This window comes from Hyaena hyaena, unplaced genomic scaffold (genome assembly GCF_003009895.1).
Source record: "Hyaena hyaena isolate Hyena2069 unplaced genomic scaffold, ASM300989v1 scaffold_277, whole genome shotgun sequence".
Taxonomy (NCBI): Eukaryota; Metazoa; Chordata; class Mammalia; order Carnivora; family Hyaenidae; genus Hyaena; species Hyaena hyaena.
Window position 1 is genome coordinate 616,455 of NW_024080905.1, and position 16,982 is coordinate 633,436.

Below are 16,982 nucleotides of genomic sequence, written 5' to 3' on the forward strand. Positions count from 1 at the left end.
CGAATATTCTGAATGCCTTAAGAATGAAACTTTAGGGGTGCCTGGGTGGCTCAGTCGGTTAAGTGTCCGACTTTGGCTCAGAGCATGATCTCGTGGTCCATGAGATCGAGCCCCACATCGGGCTCTGTGCTGACAGCTCAGAGCCTGGAACCTGATTCAGATTCTGTGTCTCCCTCTCTCTCTGCCCCTCCCCCACTCATGCTCTGTCTCTCAAAAAATAAAAAAATGTTTAAAAAAAATTTTTTTAAATCTTCAAACAAAAAAGAGAATGAAACTTTAAATATTTCCAGTTATGATTTTAAAAGACTTGAACAGTGGTAGTTTTGATATTGTCTTTTGTATTTACTGAAAAACTATATTTACTATGAAATTAAATTTTGAATTCTTTCTGCTGGAGATACCAAAAGGATATAACTGAAACTATATTACACCCTATAACAATGAAATTAATACCTTTAGAAACACATTCATAGTTAAACCACTTGTACCTTCTAAAATATTCATATTCCCTTTATTTTACTCAATATGATGAGTCTTGAGATGTGTTCTTAAACACTATTTTAAGTTCTCTGACAAGTCCAAGCACAATCTGAAAAAACTTTACATGTTTGGATGTCCAGAATTTATTTCACTCCCTTCCACCCTCGTTAAATTTCTAATCATCACATACAAGTCGATGGTTGGCTTTGTCATTTCGTTTTCCCAGGCTAAGAACACTAATCTGTTGTGTACAAACGGGATCTGTTATTTTCTTTTGTGCTTGTTGAGGTTAGAACCCCTTTTGAGGAGGCTGAGTTGTTGAATGTGCAGGGTAGGGATTGTGGTCAATGCTGGTGTTCCTAATTTCTCAATTACCATAGCGCCCCAGCATGAGCTCCAGGACAAAGAAAATCCTTGCTTCATGAAAAAAGAACATTTCTACAGCATTTTGTTTATTCACTGTGAAAAGCTTCAAATACCCAGAAAGGCTGAAAGAACTGTAAGGTGATCACTCAGATACTCCTTCCCAAGATCCTACCATTGCCATTTACTAAAGCCATTTCACCACCTATCTATCCATCTATCATCCCTCTCTCCATCCATAACACCATCTTATTTTTTGACGCACAGCCTTTGAACCTCAAATAAATTTAGGAATAACAATAAACAAGTGCTGATATTTTACGTGACTACTAACGCTTTTCCTGGGCACAGACATATTAAATTATATGAACAGGTAGGAAAAGCCAGAAAATACGTACAGAACCACAGCAAACTGCGGAACTCCAGGGCTTTGTAAGGGAAATTTACTTTATTTTTGGTCTCCTTGAGTTGTGTGCAAGCATTTACCTTTTTAACCAACCCACCAGACAGTTCATCTACTGTCTTATAGGATAATGTGTAGGAGCAAAACAAATCCATTAAGAAAAAAACATATGGCACTTTACATTTCATCACAGACACAGAAATTGACCACATAGAGGCACAAAAGAAGCAATTGTTCAAGCCAAACAAAAAGGCTCTGCCACAAATCCCATTTCTGAGCTCCTTGTTTTTGTTTGTATAATTTTCAATGGTCTTAGGATCGAAAATGATGGGTAATTTTGTGAATTTTTCAAAGTTTTTGTCTCCACATTTATTTGTTTTTGGTTAGGAAAGACATGCAAAACACTGATTAGTAGGTAGGCCTTTCAGCCCTTCATTTCCAGACATGAAATGGTCTCCGGTATCTAAAGTAGCCATGAACGTCAAATAGCAGGTTTTAACAAGTACCTTAACAAGCCAGCAACAGATGTTTAAAAAGTTAATAACCATACTTATAGGGAAGATGCCAGTCAGAATGACTGGAAATCAGAGTCCCATCCCTCACATAGAGAACTTCATAAAGACATCAACCACTTTGGAACAAGTACTTTTGAAGTAAAAAGATGAACGGTATGAAGCCCTAAAGCAGAAGATGAATAAAATTTAAAATATACCTTGGTATTTGGTGATACAAGAAGAATAAAACATTTTTCTATCAAGAAAAGTCCGTGGATGCCTCCAATTAATCCTAACAGTGTCCAAATATGACCTTTGCTTTCATGGAAATGTCCAAACTCTGAGCCTTCCTGCTTATGTAAATCAAGCACCTTTAACAAAACAAAAACAGACACAAAAAGGAGACAGAAAGAATTGCCTGTAGAGGACTTAAGTATTAAGTAATAGGCACGGTATTAAATATATTCACCTTTCATTCTGGGGAACCCCCTGACAACCACTAGAATCATTCAAAGCCACATTTGCTTTTAGTTGTATGCATACTTCCACTAGATGATTTAATCAGGGTCACATCAAATGTCCACAAGGGAAAAGAAAGGAGAACTTTAAATAACTTCTGCTAATGAACACTGGAGAGCCTGAGCTTATTTACCAAGTAGCCTAAATTTTCAAATATTCTTAGTTTTTTTCTTCTCCTAGGGGTTCAATCCATACCTGTTTGCACAGCAAGTCTTTAATAACAGATCAATGTATTTTATATCCGGAGGAAATATAAAGATACATTTCATCCAGGGTTTACTCTCCCTGCACCCCATTGCAATCAAAGAAAACTTTTAATAAATGTTCTGATCAGGTAAAAATTCGCCTGAAACGTATCTTCCACTGAGTGTAGACTGTACACCAGCAGTACTGCCAGCTCTCTGAGAAACAAAGGATACATGAAATGCATTAGGAATTTTCCTCAAGTTGACTCATCTCATTGGTTGACCTCATGATTTCTTGGGAGCGAGTAATCATTATGTATCATATTCCCTCCCCAAGAGAAGGCAGTTTGGAAACAGCTCAGTGGTTTCTCCATTTAGGATGTTAGTGACCATCAAATTGAGAAAAAAAAAAAAAAAGGAAAATGATTCCATGCATACATATTGTATGTACATGTGTTCATACATACATGCATACATTTATGTGTATATATGTGCTTGTGGACATGAGTCCATGTGTGAGTATCTGTGTGTATGTAAGTATATACAACAAGTTTATGAACCTAACTAAAAACCCATATACATTAGTCAACTTTTCCTTTTGGTAAAGAAAGGCATTGTAAAGGATACCCATCTAATATTTGTAATTACCATTATTTCACAAAATAGGGGACACGGTAAGGTCACAAAACAACACAGAAGAAAACCCCATGATCTCAGAACAACACGTCAACCCTAAAGTTGAATGAATTGTGCTCGTTAAAAAAAAAAAAAAAAACAAGAAATCATGACAGTGGTATTTTTCTCATTTCCATGTAGCCTTCTGAATCCTGGCCACAGATCACGTTCAGGAACCACTGATTTTCTACCTTTCCACCACATCGTTCTTCCTTTCCTCAGTGACTTGTCCGTATCTCTTCCCTCAAGTAAAACACTTGCCTTCTAATTTTCATGAAACCTGGCTAATCTTTTAAGGTTCTATCTGGAATGTGTCTCTGCAGAGTCAGCTGACAGCCCCACACCCCTCCCCCAGGTGCCGGGAGCTGTGAGCCCCCCCCGCTGGGGGAGGTGTGGAAGCATTGAGACCCTTCCACTGTTTTGCAGGATCATGGGCAGCAAACAGCTCTGCAATCACTAAAGGGACCTAGAAAAAAGCCTCGGCCACTGCCTCCAGCCAATAAGCCCTGAAATATTTCCAGAAAATTAGATTACAAGGGAAATTAAAACAAATAATGGTTTGTTTCATTTTCCAATGCCCACTTTGTGATTTTTCAGAACATCTAATAATCACTGAGCCTCTGAGCAATAAGAGTGACCCTGTAGGAAATTGCCAGAGGCTTGTGGAAATTTTTAACATCTCTGGCTTTGCCAGGGGGAGGGGGGAGGCATTTGCTCATCACTGTCCATCTCAAGAGATTTCAGAGGGAAGAAATAATTTCGTCTGGAGACCCTTCTGCCTGAGCTCTTGCATCTCAAGTCATGGGCCTTTCATTTTTGACAAGTAAAGAGCCTCAGAAAACTTCAGCAAAGAGCCAGCCTACTGAGGCTTACATTTTTCTTAAGGAAAATTTAGATGTTAGCAGGCAAAAAAAAAAAAGAAAAGAAAAGAAAGAAAGAAAGAAAAGAAAAAAAGAAATTCATTTTGATGGTTCAAATGAGGAGAGCTTAATGATGGTGTAATGGTAGAGGTGTGAGCAGCAAGGGCAGGTACAGGGATAATGAGGTGCCCAGAAGCGATAACCCCAGAAAACCACTTCTACTCTTCGGGCAGAAAGGGCAGAGGTTGGAAGGGCTTCCCCAGAGCCGTAATATTGTAGGTAATCAGCTGGTAATCACCTAGAGCAGGTGCAGAGCCAGGAGAGAGTAAGGAAGAAATACCCCTGCTACTCTCTCCTCCTACCCTAGCTTTTCTGCTGTGCCTTCCACCATCTCAATCCAAACAACAATGTAGCCTGCAAGGGAGCTGAGGAGGCACAATCTTCTGGGGCAGAAAAAAAAAAAAAAAACAGCAGAGAGGGCAGGGAAGGGGTCTGAGGAGACTTGGGGGCAATTACAGGAAACTCAGAGCATCATCTTGTAACCCATTCATTTTTGTTAACAGATCATTAGTGAAAACTTTCTGAACTTTTCTTAATAGGAATCTGCATCTGATCACCTTTTTGGGCTTATATAAAAAATAAGAATAACATGTGGTAAACCTGAGGCATGGTTATCTCTTTTCCCCTGTAAGTGCGTTGGGGAAATTATACTTGTTGCCAAGGAAAACACTGGCCACTGTACTGACTCGTCCACGTCAATTTGAAATTTTGTATCAACACCTTCAGTGACTAAATGGAAATGGAAATGAGAAACAGGCCATTGCGAACAGGAAAAGAGTTACCTGAGGGATAAGGTGGAGCAGGGCATCCCCAGAAAGCGTCCCAACAGCCAGACCCACAAACAGCTGCAGAATAAGCCTGTAGTTTTCCTCACAGGTGTGGAACAGAATCAGCATTGTCCCAAGCATGGAGCCCAGTGTGAGCAGGGCCACGGCCACTGTGCTGTAGCCATATTCTAAGTCAAACAGACATTGCAAAGCAGTCAGTGCTCATCATCCGCTAGCAGTGCCCTGGCCGGCTAAAACACCAGAAGAATCCATCTAACCATACAGGTTAGATGGGGATACGGAATTGTTTTATGAGTGTTTTAGTGTGCAAAAGGTCTTAAATGTTCTTTTTTTTTTTTTTTTAAATGTTTATTTATTTATTTTGAAAGCAAGCTCTGAGGGGGGGGAGGGGCAGAGAGAAGGGGAGAGAGAGAATCCCAATCTCAACTGTCAGCACAGAGCCCGATGTGGGGCTCAATCCCACAAATGGTGAAATCACAACATGGGCCCAATTCAAGAGTCGGCTGCTTAACTGACTGAGCCACCCTAAAAATCTTAATTTTTAAGGAAAAGAATGAAAAGACTTTCACCATTAACCTTTTTGCTTTGAAGTTTTACATTACTGTACTATATATAAATAAATCTTGACCCCTGCCATTAAAACCCATGACGCTCAAGGGTTACCTGCATAAATAAATCATTTAAATGATTTGGGGATAAAGAATTTTTCAGGCTACCATTTTCCTTTGGTTGCAGATACTCAGAGGAAATACTCTGTCTTCTACTTATTTAGAAATGGCTACCAAGCCATGACAAATTGGTCCGTAAACAATGAAGAAAGTTTTGACAAAATTAAACGATCCTTTACTGACTACAGATAAGTTAAAGCAAACAATTTAGTTATCATACTATTTAAAGCCTGTTGTAGATTTTAGGAAACTATCATCTTAAAATTTGTTATAATGGAAAAGATTCTATTCTTATCATTCTTATACTTTTCTGGAAGGTTCACCCTCTACATTAATTTGTGTAAATGATAAAAGCTGGTAACATGATAATAGGCTTGTGAGTTTAAGAAAAATTTTATTGAATTATATGCTCTAAATTATGCAGCAGCCTAATATTAAAATAGAGTTGTTTGTGTCCTCAAAAGAAGCAAAAAAACTTTCACATTTTAATTTTCCTATTCTTATCACTACCCCTTCACTTCTGGGGAACCTCTCTATAAAACAGTCATTGTTCAAAAGATGGAGAATTGCAGGTTTACAAGCTGAAAAGTTCTAGAAATTTATTGCACAACAATGTGAAATTACTAAACCACTCACTTAAGAATAGTTAAACTTCATTTCAATTTCAACTTGTTACCACAGTTAAAAATTTTAAAAATAGGGGTACCTGGGTGGCTTACCAGTTAAGCGTCCAATTCTTGATTTTGGCTCAAGCCCTGTGTCAGACTCTGTGCTGACAGCATGGAGCCTGCCTGGTATTCTCTGTCTCCCTGTCTCTCTGCCCCTTTGCCCCATCCCCTCCTTCCAGATAAACAAATAAACTTAAAAAAATAAACCATTAAAAATATTAAAAATGGTTTGGAATCGTTATGTACTCACTGAAAGGTTTTATTTTATTCTGTTTTCATAAAAATACCTATGTTATAAAAACATCCCTGGATATATTTAACCAAGGTTCATATCATCCTCTTCCATAAATAGGGTCTATGGGGGAATGTCATTCTTCTCACTGAATATATACATGAAGGACATTTGAAGTTTAACATAAGCACCTGGATGTCTAATAAATTTCAAAGTTGCCACATTTTTATGAAAGCTACAAAAGATCAGAAAATGTTGAGCATTCACAAGGGTAAGTTAGGGTGTGGCATTTCCCAGGCAAAAGGCAAAGTTTCCAGTCCTTTGATTCTTCTTCTATTCCTCTCCCCTTTGTTCTGAGAGCATCTACAGCGTGGTATTGGAGGAGAATGGATATTTCCTAACTCTAGAGCTTAGAGATCTGTTTAGGTCCTCTGTGAATCAGATTTCACCTGCTCCCATGTGGCAAAGACAGCCTGAAAGCCATAAAATCTGACGTTTGTGGCCACAGGACTCTGCTAATTACCCCAGGTCCTCATAAAGGTGTCATGGCATCTTAACTGGAGTCAGACAACTTAGAGAGTTTCTATTTAAATGTTTCCCATCATTACAATAGAACTTGACCTAATAATTAAAAACATAGCCGTTCTTGCACAGCTACTCTGAACAGATCTGAAACCTGATTTATATGTGACCATAGCACTCTTTCCTGGAAACCCAACCCAATCTGGAACTTTGGGGCCAGATTCCAACACACCAACACTACTCTTAATACAGAGCGTCTCTGCCTTGCTCTTCTTACATTTTCTTTTATTTAAGCCTTTCTCTTAAGTTACATAATGCAACATTTCAAATGGAGCACAGTAATGTTTGTCTAGTTCCCATCGTGAGTATGATTTCTCTGAATTTTTCTCAGGAAGGCTATTGCCCAGAAGGGGCTGCATGCTCATGAGAGAGAAAAAATATCCACAGATGTTCAGTTCAGAAAGCTATTTTGCAGTGGTCTGTGTGTAGCAGACACCATGCCAGGTGGTGGGGATGTAAATGTAAACTTGCTCATGGAGGTTCCTAGATGCCATGATTCTGTTCCCCCTTACCCATTTCAGAGCCGTCACTGACCACCAGGTGCTGAATTATTTAGCTCCTCACTAATGACACTTTTTTTCTTTTAGTGAATGTGGAGTCTTAGATATTTAGGTCTGGCAGGTTTTTGTTCACATAAAATCTTCAAATAATGCACAATTCGCTGTGAGGTAGAGGTGAGTAGCTGGACAATTCATCCCTGATGGGCAGCATGAGGCTATCTCGAAGAGAAGGCAAAATGCTCTGAAAAAGCATCTATAAGGCCCTCAGATCCCTGGTAATATTTTGAATGGTGTATGTGTTCCTGTCACATTTTTGCTGTCTTATCACTATGAATATTCTTAGGTGATTATTTTCTTTTCTTTTAAATATACAGTGCTTTAAATTCCACAACACAGTTTTGTACACATTATCCCATGAAACTTCCAGCTACCCCATGAGGCTGTAGAGCTCACCCACCGCAGTGATTCAGTGGACTACAGGTGAATGCAAATATCAACCCTTCACTTCCTGGGGGTGCTGGCCGGGTCTGGGAGGCTGGCCCTTTCCTCCATGGTCACTTCTATCTCAGAGAAGCTCTTTGGTTTACCCCAAAGCCAAAGTGCCTTCACTTTTTGTGTGTGTCATGATGTGTGAAAGGATGGGAAGCCTTGAGTGATAATGCTGCTTTCCAACTGTGCAGGAAAAAAAGACAAGCTCAGGGAAATAAAGAGATGGCTTAACATCATAGAGCTCGGTGGGGATAGGAGGTGTGGCTCAATTTTGCATTTCTGATCCCATCGCTAATTTTCTTTCTCTTATATCATGCCACTTCTCACCTATGAACTAAGTTGGTCCATAGCTGAGTCACATATATGGGACAAATATATCCCATACATATGGAACAAAAATCAATGTATATAATGTATATACAAATATAAAAAATTCAATGAAGGGTAATACAGGCTAGTGGCTGACAACAAGGACTCCAGGACCAGATTGCGTGGGTGTGAATCCCAACTCTGTCACTTAGTTGCTGTGTGTCCTTGGGAAAGTCACTTAACCTCTATGTGCCTCTTTCTTTTTTTCTTTTTTTTCTTTTGTACCTGTTTCTTTATTTGTAAAATGGGGGAAATGATGTTAGCTAGCTCATAGTGCACTTGTGAGGATTAAATGAGTTGAGAAATGTAAAATGCTTAGAACAGTGCAAGTATGTAATAAGTATCCTCCATTCACTGTTAGTATTATGTACATTATGTGCACCAACTTTCCATTCACTGTTATTATTACATACCTTATAGGCACCAACTTGCTGTTCACTATTATTACATACATTATGGACACCAACTTTCTCAGGGAGGAACCACAACTTACTCTCCAGAGTGGTTGGTGGCCGCTTTGCATGTTGGTCATCAGGCAGCTGGCAAGAACAGCTGAGCAATTGCTGGATAATTCCTGGACTCATTTGCTTAAAGTCTTCCTTGGAAATGGGTGAAAGGCTGTTCTGTAGAAATATCTCCACCAGCTGCCGGGCAGAGAAGCAAGTCTGTAGGGGAAAACGTCATTGTTACTAATCTCAGCAAACAAATTTACCATCAGTTGCCATTCCCAAGGAGTCAGAACTAAACAGAATAGCTAAAAAGGACACATGAAGCCATGACTAGATTTTTTCCCTGCAATCTTTGTGCATATATAGTTTCCAAGGATTATTCTTCATCTCTGATCAAAGTCAGCTGTATCTCACTTTCATTTTGAGTAGTATTTAGTATGAGTTTTACATACTTTTTTCCTTCCTGAAAACATGCACTGTATTTTACAATATGTAGAATGGGTTTGCTAGCTGGCAGGTTAACGCCTTGATGTTTTTTAGTGGGGATGGCTTTGTATCAACAAAGCCAAGACTTCAAATGATAAACAGGAGCTCTGAGGTAATAAGATCATTGTCTTTAATATTCTCTGATTTAATAAGCCTCTGTAGGCAACATGTATTTTCAAAAGCAATCAAAGTAAATATTTTAAAAAGTGAATGCTGTATCAACCAGCTCGTGTGTAAACACTAAATGATATGGCTACCTTTGTAAGGGACGTCCCTTCTCCACAAAAACAATTGAAATAATTACTGTTGCCTACTGCTGCTCATCTAAATCTTTAAAGTGTTTCTATATTGCCTAAGCATATTTCTAAGAGATCAGGATTGGAGAGAACAACACATGCAAGAGGCCTCTAAAAACTGCCACAAGGAATTTGTGCATCTCAGAAGTGTTACGGGCTGATTTTGGGTATCAGAAATTACGTTTAAAGGTTTTAACGTGTATAGAGTTCCACTCACACAAATGGATGACCTCTACTGAAATCAGACTCTCGTGCAATATCTTTGTGAGCTTCAGTCACCATCGATAAAGCATTTTAAGAAAATGAGTGATTTACAAGGCTTTTCTGATTTGCCATGCTTCAGAACGTAGGGATTTTTAACAAAGGCACATTGCTAATCAGGAAGTAATGATGACATATTTGCTGGGCTTTCCCACATACAATTTTTGGGGGAGAAGATCCCATGAACAAAAAATGTTCTATCTTGATCAGGAAATGTTTGGTGGCAGGGCTGAGAAGCCACCTGAACCAGCAAGAACCAAGAGGAGATTGTATTGGAAGGATACTCACGACCCCCGAGACTGAAAAGGTAGCCATACCTCGAAAGGAACTCAATTTGAAGCTGGAAAATAAGAACCAAAGTTGTTTTCTCTCTCTCTCTTCGGGGCCAAGTATTTTCTCCTTTCTCCTTCCCTCTACATATATTTATTTCCTTTGACAGTCCAGTGTTTTCTCTTTTAGTAAACACATGGCCATAGAATCCTCAACCCTGAAGCGACCTCTCAGCCCACAAACCCAAGACTGAGTTGAGTTTGCAGGTCCTGATGGAGACCCGATTACTTCAGCAAAGCCACAGAGGAGCTCCCTTGGGTCAGACATCCGTCTGGTTCAATCAGTCTTGCCCACGAGATAGGAGGTAGGATCATACCGTTCAAACATGGCTGCCGGCCTCAGGCCTGTGGGTGAGGCAGACATTTCTCAGGAAAAGACTGGGCAAAACTCCAAAAGGCTTCTACTACAAAAAGAAGCAACGGAAATCTAAACTTGGGATTTTTTCCCCCTTTGTCAAAGTGATTGGTGCCAAAGACAGTATTTTCTGTTGCACCATGGGTTACTAATGGAATCTAATCACTTCATTATTAAAACTACTGACAACAACAAAGGGAAACGTGCAACAAAACTTTTGATGATGAATCCTTCCTAATAAATATTCTCATTGAAGGATACTTGACAGGTAAGTAGAGTGGGGAGAGAGAAAATGAACAAAATGCCATGTATCTTTTCCCCAGTTCACTGCCAAGAAATTGAATAGTTCTGGTCTTAGACTACCTTCTCCTAGAGAAAGGATATTTTACTATAAGCTTCTGTGCCCTTGGTCTTTATTTGCTGTTCCTATACTATTCAGGTCCTTTATTGGTTTTAAATTTCTTTCTTTCTTTAACGTTTATTTATTTCTAGGAGACAGAGAGAGAGAGACAGCGTGAGCAGGGCAGGGTCAGAGAGAGAGGGAGTCACAGACTGAAACAGGCTCCAGGCTTCTAGCTGGCAGTCAGCACAGAGCCCGACGCGGGGCTCGAACCCACGAACCGTGAGATCATGACCTAAGCGAAAGTCAGACGCTTAACCAACTAAGCCATCCAGGCACCCCATGGTTTTAAATTTCTTTTAAAATCACTAACATAAATGGCCTTAAAGGTGACTCATTATATTCTATAAAATTTTAAACCCAAAATACTTTTAAACAGTTTTTTTAAGCTTATTTGTTTTTGAGAGAGAGAGAGACAGAGACAGAGAGAGAGTAGGAAGGGGCAGAGAGAGAGAGACAGACAGACAGACAAACAGAATCTGAAGTAGGCTCCAGTCTCTGAGCTGTCAGCACAGAGCCCCAATGCGGGGCTCAAACTCACAGACTGTGAGATCATGACCTGAGCCAAAGTCAGCTGTTTAGCCAATTGAGCCACCCAGGTGCCCCAAACCCAAAATATTTTTTAATAAAGAATAAAATAGAATGAAAATTTAGATTATCCAGCCAACAATTTCATTAAAAAATTTTTAATGTTTTATTTACTTCTGAGAGAGAGAGAGACAGTGTGAGCAGGGAAGGATCAGAGAGAGAGGGAGACAGAATCAGGCTCCAGGCTCTGAGCTAGCCATCAGCACAGAGCCTGACGTGGGGCTCAATCCCACAAACTGTGTGATCATGACCTGAGCCGAAGTCAGTCACTTAACGGACTGAGCCGCCCAGGCACCCCATAGCCAATAACTTTTAACTATCTTTATTACCTTACAAAAAATTTCAATATATGTGTATTCTTGTGTTGATGTCATCAGACTTCTATGGTAACTTTACAAACACATTCTAAAGCAGTGGTTACTTTTGAGTAACACAGAGCTTTAGTTTTGAGAATTGCTTGAATGGCTTGTTAAAAGGCAGAATGCTCTGCTTTATTTCTAAGAATTTCTGATTCAGAAGATGATGGAGTGGGACCTGAGAATTCGCATTTCCAAGAAGTTCCCAGGTAATGCTGATGCTGCTTGTCCAGGGACAAAACTTTGAGAACCACTGGTCTAAACAACATACACGGGTTCTTCAGATCTGGTCTATCTTAGGGTCCTATCAAGAGTCACAAGGAAAGTGACAGGTTAGGACAGAGAAGAACCATTGAAAAGATAGGTTTCATTTACTTTGCATTGTTAACACAGCAAATAATGATTACTGTTCTTAGAGGTCACATGCTTAGGGCACCTGGGTGGCTCAGTCGGTTGAGCATCCACCTTCCACTCAGGTCATGATCTCGAGGTTCACAAATTTGAGCACAGTGTCGGGCTCTGTGCTGATGGCTCAGAGCCTGGAGCCTGTTTCAGATTCTGTGTGTCCCTCTCCCTCTGCCCCTCCCTTGCTTGTGCTCTGTCTCTTTATCTCTCAAGAATAAATGAAAACATTTTAAAAACCTTTTTTTAAAGTCACGTGCCTTAAGGAGGTAATTCCTAAATTTTAGGAAATAATTTTCATTCTTTATGAAGATAAGGTCTCCATTAGGCAAATTTGCCCCCTTCCTAAGAGGAATCCTGAAGAAGCATGTGAAAAGACTTCACTGGGGCACCTGGATGGTTCCTTGGTTAAGCGTCCGACTTTGGCTCAGGTCATGATCTCACCGTTCATGGGTTTGAGCCCCACATCGGGCTCTGTGCTGACAGCTCAGAGCCTGGAGCCTGTTTCAGATTCTGTGTCTGCCTCTCCTCTGCTCACACTGTCCCTCGCTGTCTCACTCTAAAAAAAAATAATTTAAAAAAATTTAATAAAAAATAAATAAAAATCAATAAATCAATAACAAGACTTCGCAAACAAAGACCAACACAGGCTTCAGTTCTCTTCACCATGGGTTGAATATAATAAACATGAGTCTGAAAGAATCAACTTTAATAAATATCTTTCATATATAGCAGAAGTAACAAAGATTCACTTTTAAAAATATCTAATATTCTAATTAATAATCTGGTTTTTTCTAAAAAAAAAAAAAAACCAACCAAGTGAACAAACAATGATAAAGAAGAGAAACAGACTCTTATGTATGGAGAATAAACTAATGGTTGTCAGAGGGGAGGGCTGAAGGGGGTGGGCAAAATAGGTGAAGGGTATTAAAGAGATACAAATTTCCAGGGGTGAGGACGGAATATATAGTACTGTCCAATCAGGTATTCATAACTCACAGGAACAACACTCAGTATTGCTAGCAATCTGTAAGGGGTTTTGCTCTTTTAAGGTACAAACTGTACCTTGCTCATCTAAGATACAAATAACAAAAATAGTTTCATTCAAGTCAGCATTTCCCCAAACAATAGCACAGTTAAGAGAATATGTTATCAACCTATGCATATATCCTCAGTTTCTATGAGCATAAGCAATTATGTATTAGCTTCAGGCCTCAATTTCCTCGTCTGTAGTATGGAAAAGTATCTATAGTATGGAATAATATACCCTAATCTCATATAGTTGCTATAATAAATAAATGAGGCAATGCAGGTGAAATAGCATTCGGTCTAACACATAGTACGTGTTCAATAAGCATAAGCCATGTTCATGGAACATCAGTTTCTCAAGATTCTCAAAGGTTAGGGCAGGGAAGGATTCTATAGTCAAAATCTGAGAAATGCTGGATTCAATAAGATCAAAGAAGTTTATTTGCTAAGAGACCTCCCCAGATACCTTAATACACTACAGTGCAATATGCATTTCTAGTATTTCCCACACCAATTTAATCATAGGACCCATTTCAAGAAATATCAAGATAGACAAGTGAATGTACTTGGGAGCACAACTTGAGGAAATATGGACAGAAATATGTTTATAGGCTCATATATCACCTTTTCTCAAAAACCTTCTCAGCACTACCTATTATACAAACATTTCTCTGTTGCTCACAGCCCAAAGTAATCTCTTCAGAAGTTTATCTAAGTTTAAAGCACCAATTCATCATTGTAAGTATATATGCAATGTTTGTATCTTACTCCTACCCTGTATGCTCTGATGGAGTTATACCTGTTTTTGTTCAATACTATATCCCCAATGACCATGATGGTGACTGGCAGATAATAAATGCTCGGTATGCTTGCTGAATTAATTATTCATGCAGTCAATATAGATATAAAGGAGGAAGGAGTTATATATATATATATATATATATATATATATATATATATATATATATATATATTATTTACTATCTATAGATCTATCTACATCTATGTATCTATCTATATCTGTATCTATTTATCTATATCTCTATATACTGTCTTATTCTCCTACAGATGTTGGCCTCACATTGTACAAATAGAATATTTTCACATTTAAGCAAATACACACTATCCTTTAAATTTTTCACAACTCTTACAGAACTTTCACAACTTTGACAGTAGCAATTGGTGGTATAAGACGAATAATAACAATACCTTCTCCCAGGAAACTGAACTGTCTTCTGACTCTTGGTCCGTGGATACAGACAGATTAGGGTACCCCCAGTCATAGATTGTTAGGTTGTTTTCTCTCCTTTCAAGGTGATGGATTTTATCTTTTCTGATACAGGTACTTTTGGTTGACAGAGTGTTGAGGAGTTGGTCTAGTTCTAGAAATTTCATACAAAATCTGGTGTCACATAGAATAAAGACAGGTCAATCTCAGGATAATTACATTTTCTTACGGCCGCAGCATAGATGTTTTGCTAAATAAATTTGGTTCTAATGAAAAGTCAAGACATTATTCTGAATAGTAATAAAAGCACACTTATGCTTCACATGGATATTAATTCTCTCACAAGATCTTGAATAAGCTTTGGTGCTGAATCAGTCATAAAACGATGTTCCCACCATGTTATCTCCTAGGGATGACACACTGGGCAATTCCTCCAAAGAAATACCTTCTCTTGAGCCAACTATTTCTTTTTCTAGATGTTTCCTATAAAAATGCAAACAAAGGATAGAACTGGCCTAATCTGTAGGAAATTCATTTCCTTGAGGTACTATATACATCCTCCGTAGATTAACTCTAATATATTTAAGTCAATCAAATTGTTTTCCTTTTAAGGGTTTATTTATGCAGAAACAAGAAAGGAAACGAAGGAGATCTGAGATTGTAGAGACAACTGATTTTGCTTGCTAATGCTACTGTAGCATGGTCGTCAGTTTATAGATTATAGTTCAGTTTCCCTTGGTACAGCTCTAGGCTTTTAAAAATTGATTGGTACAGGGGCACCTGGGTGGTTCAGTTGGTTAAGTGTCCAACTCTTGATTTCGGCTCAGGTCATGATCTCATGATTCATGAGATCAAGCTGCATGTCAGGCTGTTCCCTGACACCATGGAGCCTGCTTGGAATTCTCTCCCTCCCTCTCTCCTTCTGCCTTTCCCACCTATCAAAAATAAATAAATAAAAATAAATTTTAAAAAATTAATTGGTACAGAGAATAAATATAATGGTGAATTTCTTTGGATTTATCCGTCTGCTTGCTTGGGAATACAACGTCCCTGGTGTTTTCCTGAATGTTATCATCCCTGACAGGAAAAATTAGAAACTAGAGTTACTACAATATTTTAATTTACATGACTGGCTTTCAGCGAAAAGAAAATTATAAGATTTGCAAAAAAATGGGAAAGTGTGACCCAGAATCAAGGAGGAATGCAGTGAACAAATATGTCTCTGAGTATTCCCAGATATTGGATTAAGCAGAAAAAAGACTTCAAAGCAGCTATTATAAGTGCACTGAAGGAACTAAAGGAAGTCATAGTTAAAGTGTGACAATAATAAATCAACAAATAGAAGAAATAAGAAAATCAAAATTATATAAAAGTCCAAATGGAAATTCTGGTGTTGAATACAGTAAGTGAATGAAAAGTTCACTAAAGGAGCTCCACTGCATATCTGAAATGGTAAAAGGAAGAATTACTGAAAATGAAGACAGAGTAACAGAAATAATCCAATCTGATAGTTTATGAAACCACGCTGATAGTGCGAAGCCTGCTTGGGATTCTCTTTCTTCCTCTCTGTCTGCCCCCTGCCCCCACTTTTGAGCTCTCTCTCAAAATAAGTAAACCTAAAAAAAAAAAAAAAAAAAGAGTTTATTCTTACTTTACTTTACAAACCTCAATAAAATGAAATTGTGATGAGGGGAAGTTTTCCATTACGGAATTATTACACTAATAAATCAAGAAGAAAAGAGTACATTAGAAGAATACCATTTCATAAGCTGTAAATAATCAAATCTAGACAATTATCATCAATACCTTATGATTTCCCCAAAAGAGATAACTATAAGACAATATCCTCCAAATAAATAAACCACCTACTCAAATCTCTATAACATCCAATATACATAAAATCCAGTGCCTAAAATTGCATATTAGATTACCAGAAACGTAATCAGCAAAATCCAGATGTGATAAATAGTCCCCCTTTTTCCTAACAAAAAATTTGCCACAAAATAGAGAAGGTGGAGTTGCCGGAGAGGCAGGACATCTATAAAGGGAAACTGAAGAGATATACCAACAATTTAAATTTTACGAACATTACTTAAATCCTGATTTGATAAAATAAAAAATCTTTTTTTAACAATCAGGAAAACGTGAACATTAATGAACTTCTTTGTGATATTAAGGAATCAATATCCACTTCTTAGTCGTGATACTGGTAATAAGGTGGTTTTAAAAACTCTTGTCTATTAGAGATTCATACAGAAATATTTAATAATTATTTGCTTCAGGGGCGCCTGGGTGGCTTAGTCGGTTGAGCGTCCGACTTTCACTTAGGTCATGATCTCGCGGTTCGTGGGTTCGAGCCCCGCGTCGGGCTCTGTGCTGACTGCCAGCTCAGAGCCTGGAGCCTGTTTCAGTCTGTGACTCCCTCTCTCTCTGACCCTCCCCTGCTCACGCTGTCTCTCTCTCTCTCT

General features: G+C 38.5%; 1 protein-coding gene across 1 annotated transcript in view; it reads right to left on the reverse strand.

Moving 5' to 3' along the window:
* The window catches only part of SLC39A12 (solute carrier family 39 member 12), a 78,064-nt gene that overhangs the window by 38,322 nt on the left and 22,760 nt on the right, over window positions 1-16,982 (reverse strand). The window contains exons 5-8 of the mRNA XM_039245888.1: window positions 14,496-14,668; window positions 8,829-9,000; window positions 4,822-4,994; window positions 1,959-2,111 (exon numbers count right to left, since the gene is read on the reverse strand). Of these exons, the coding sequence (XP_039101819.1) occupies window positions 1,959-2,111; window positions 4,822-4,994; window positions 8,829-9,000; window positions 14,496-14,668 (671 nt within the window). The remainder of the gene's footprint in view (window positions 1-1,958; window positions 2,112-4,821; window positions 4,995-8,828; window positions 9,001-14,495; window positions 14,669-16,982) is intronic.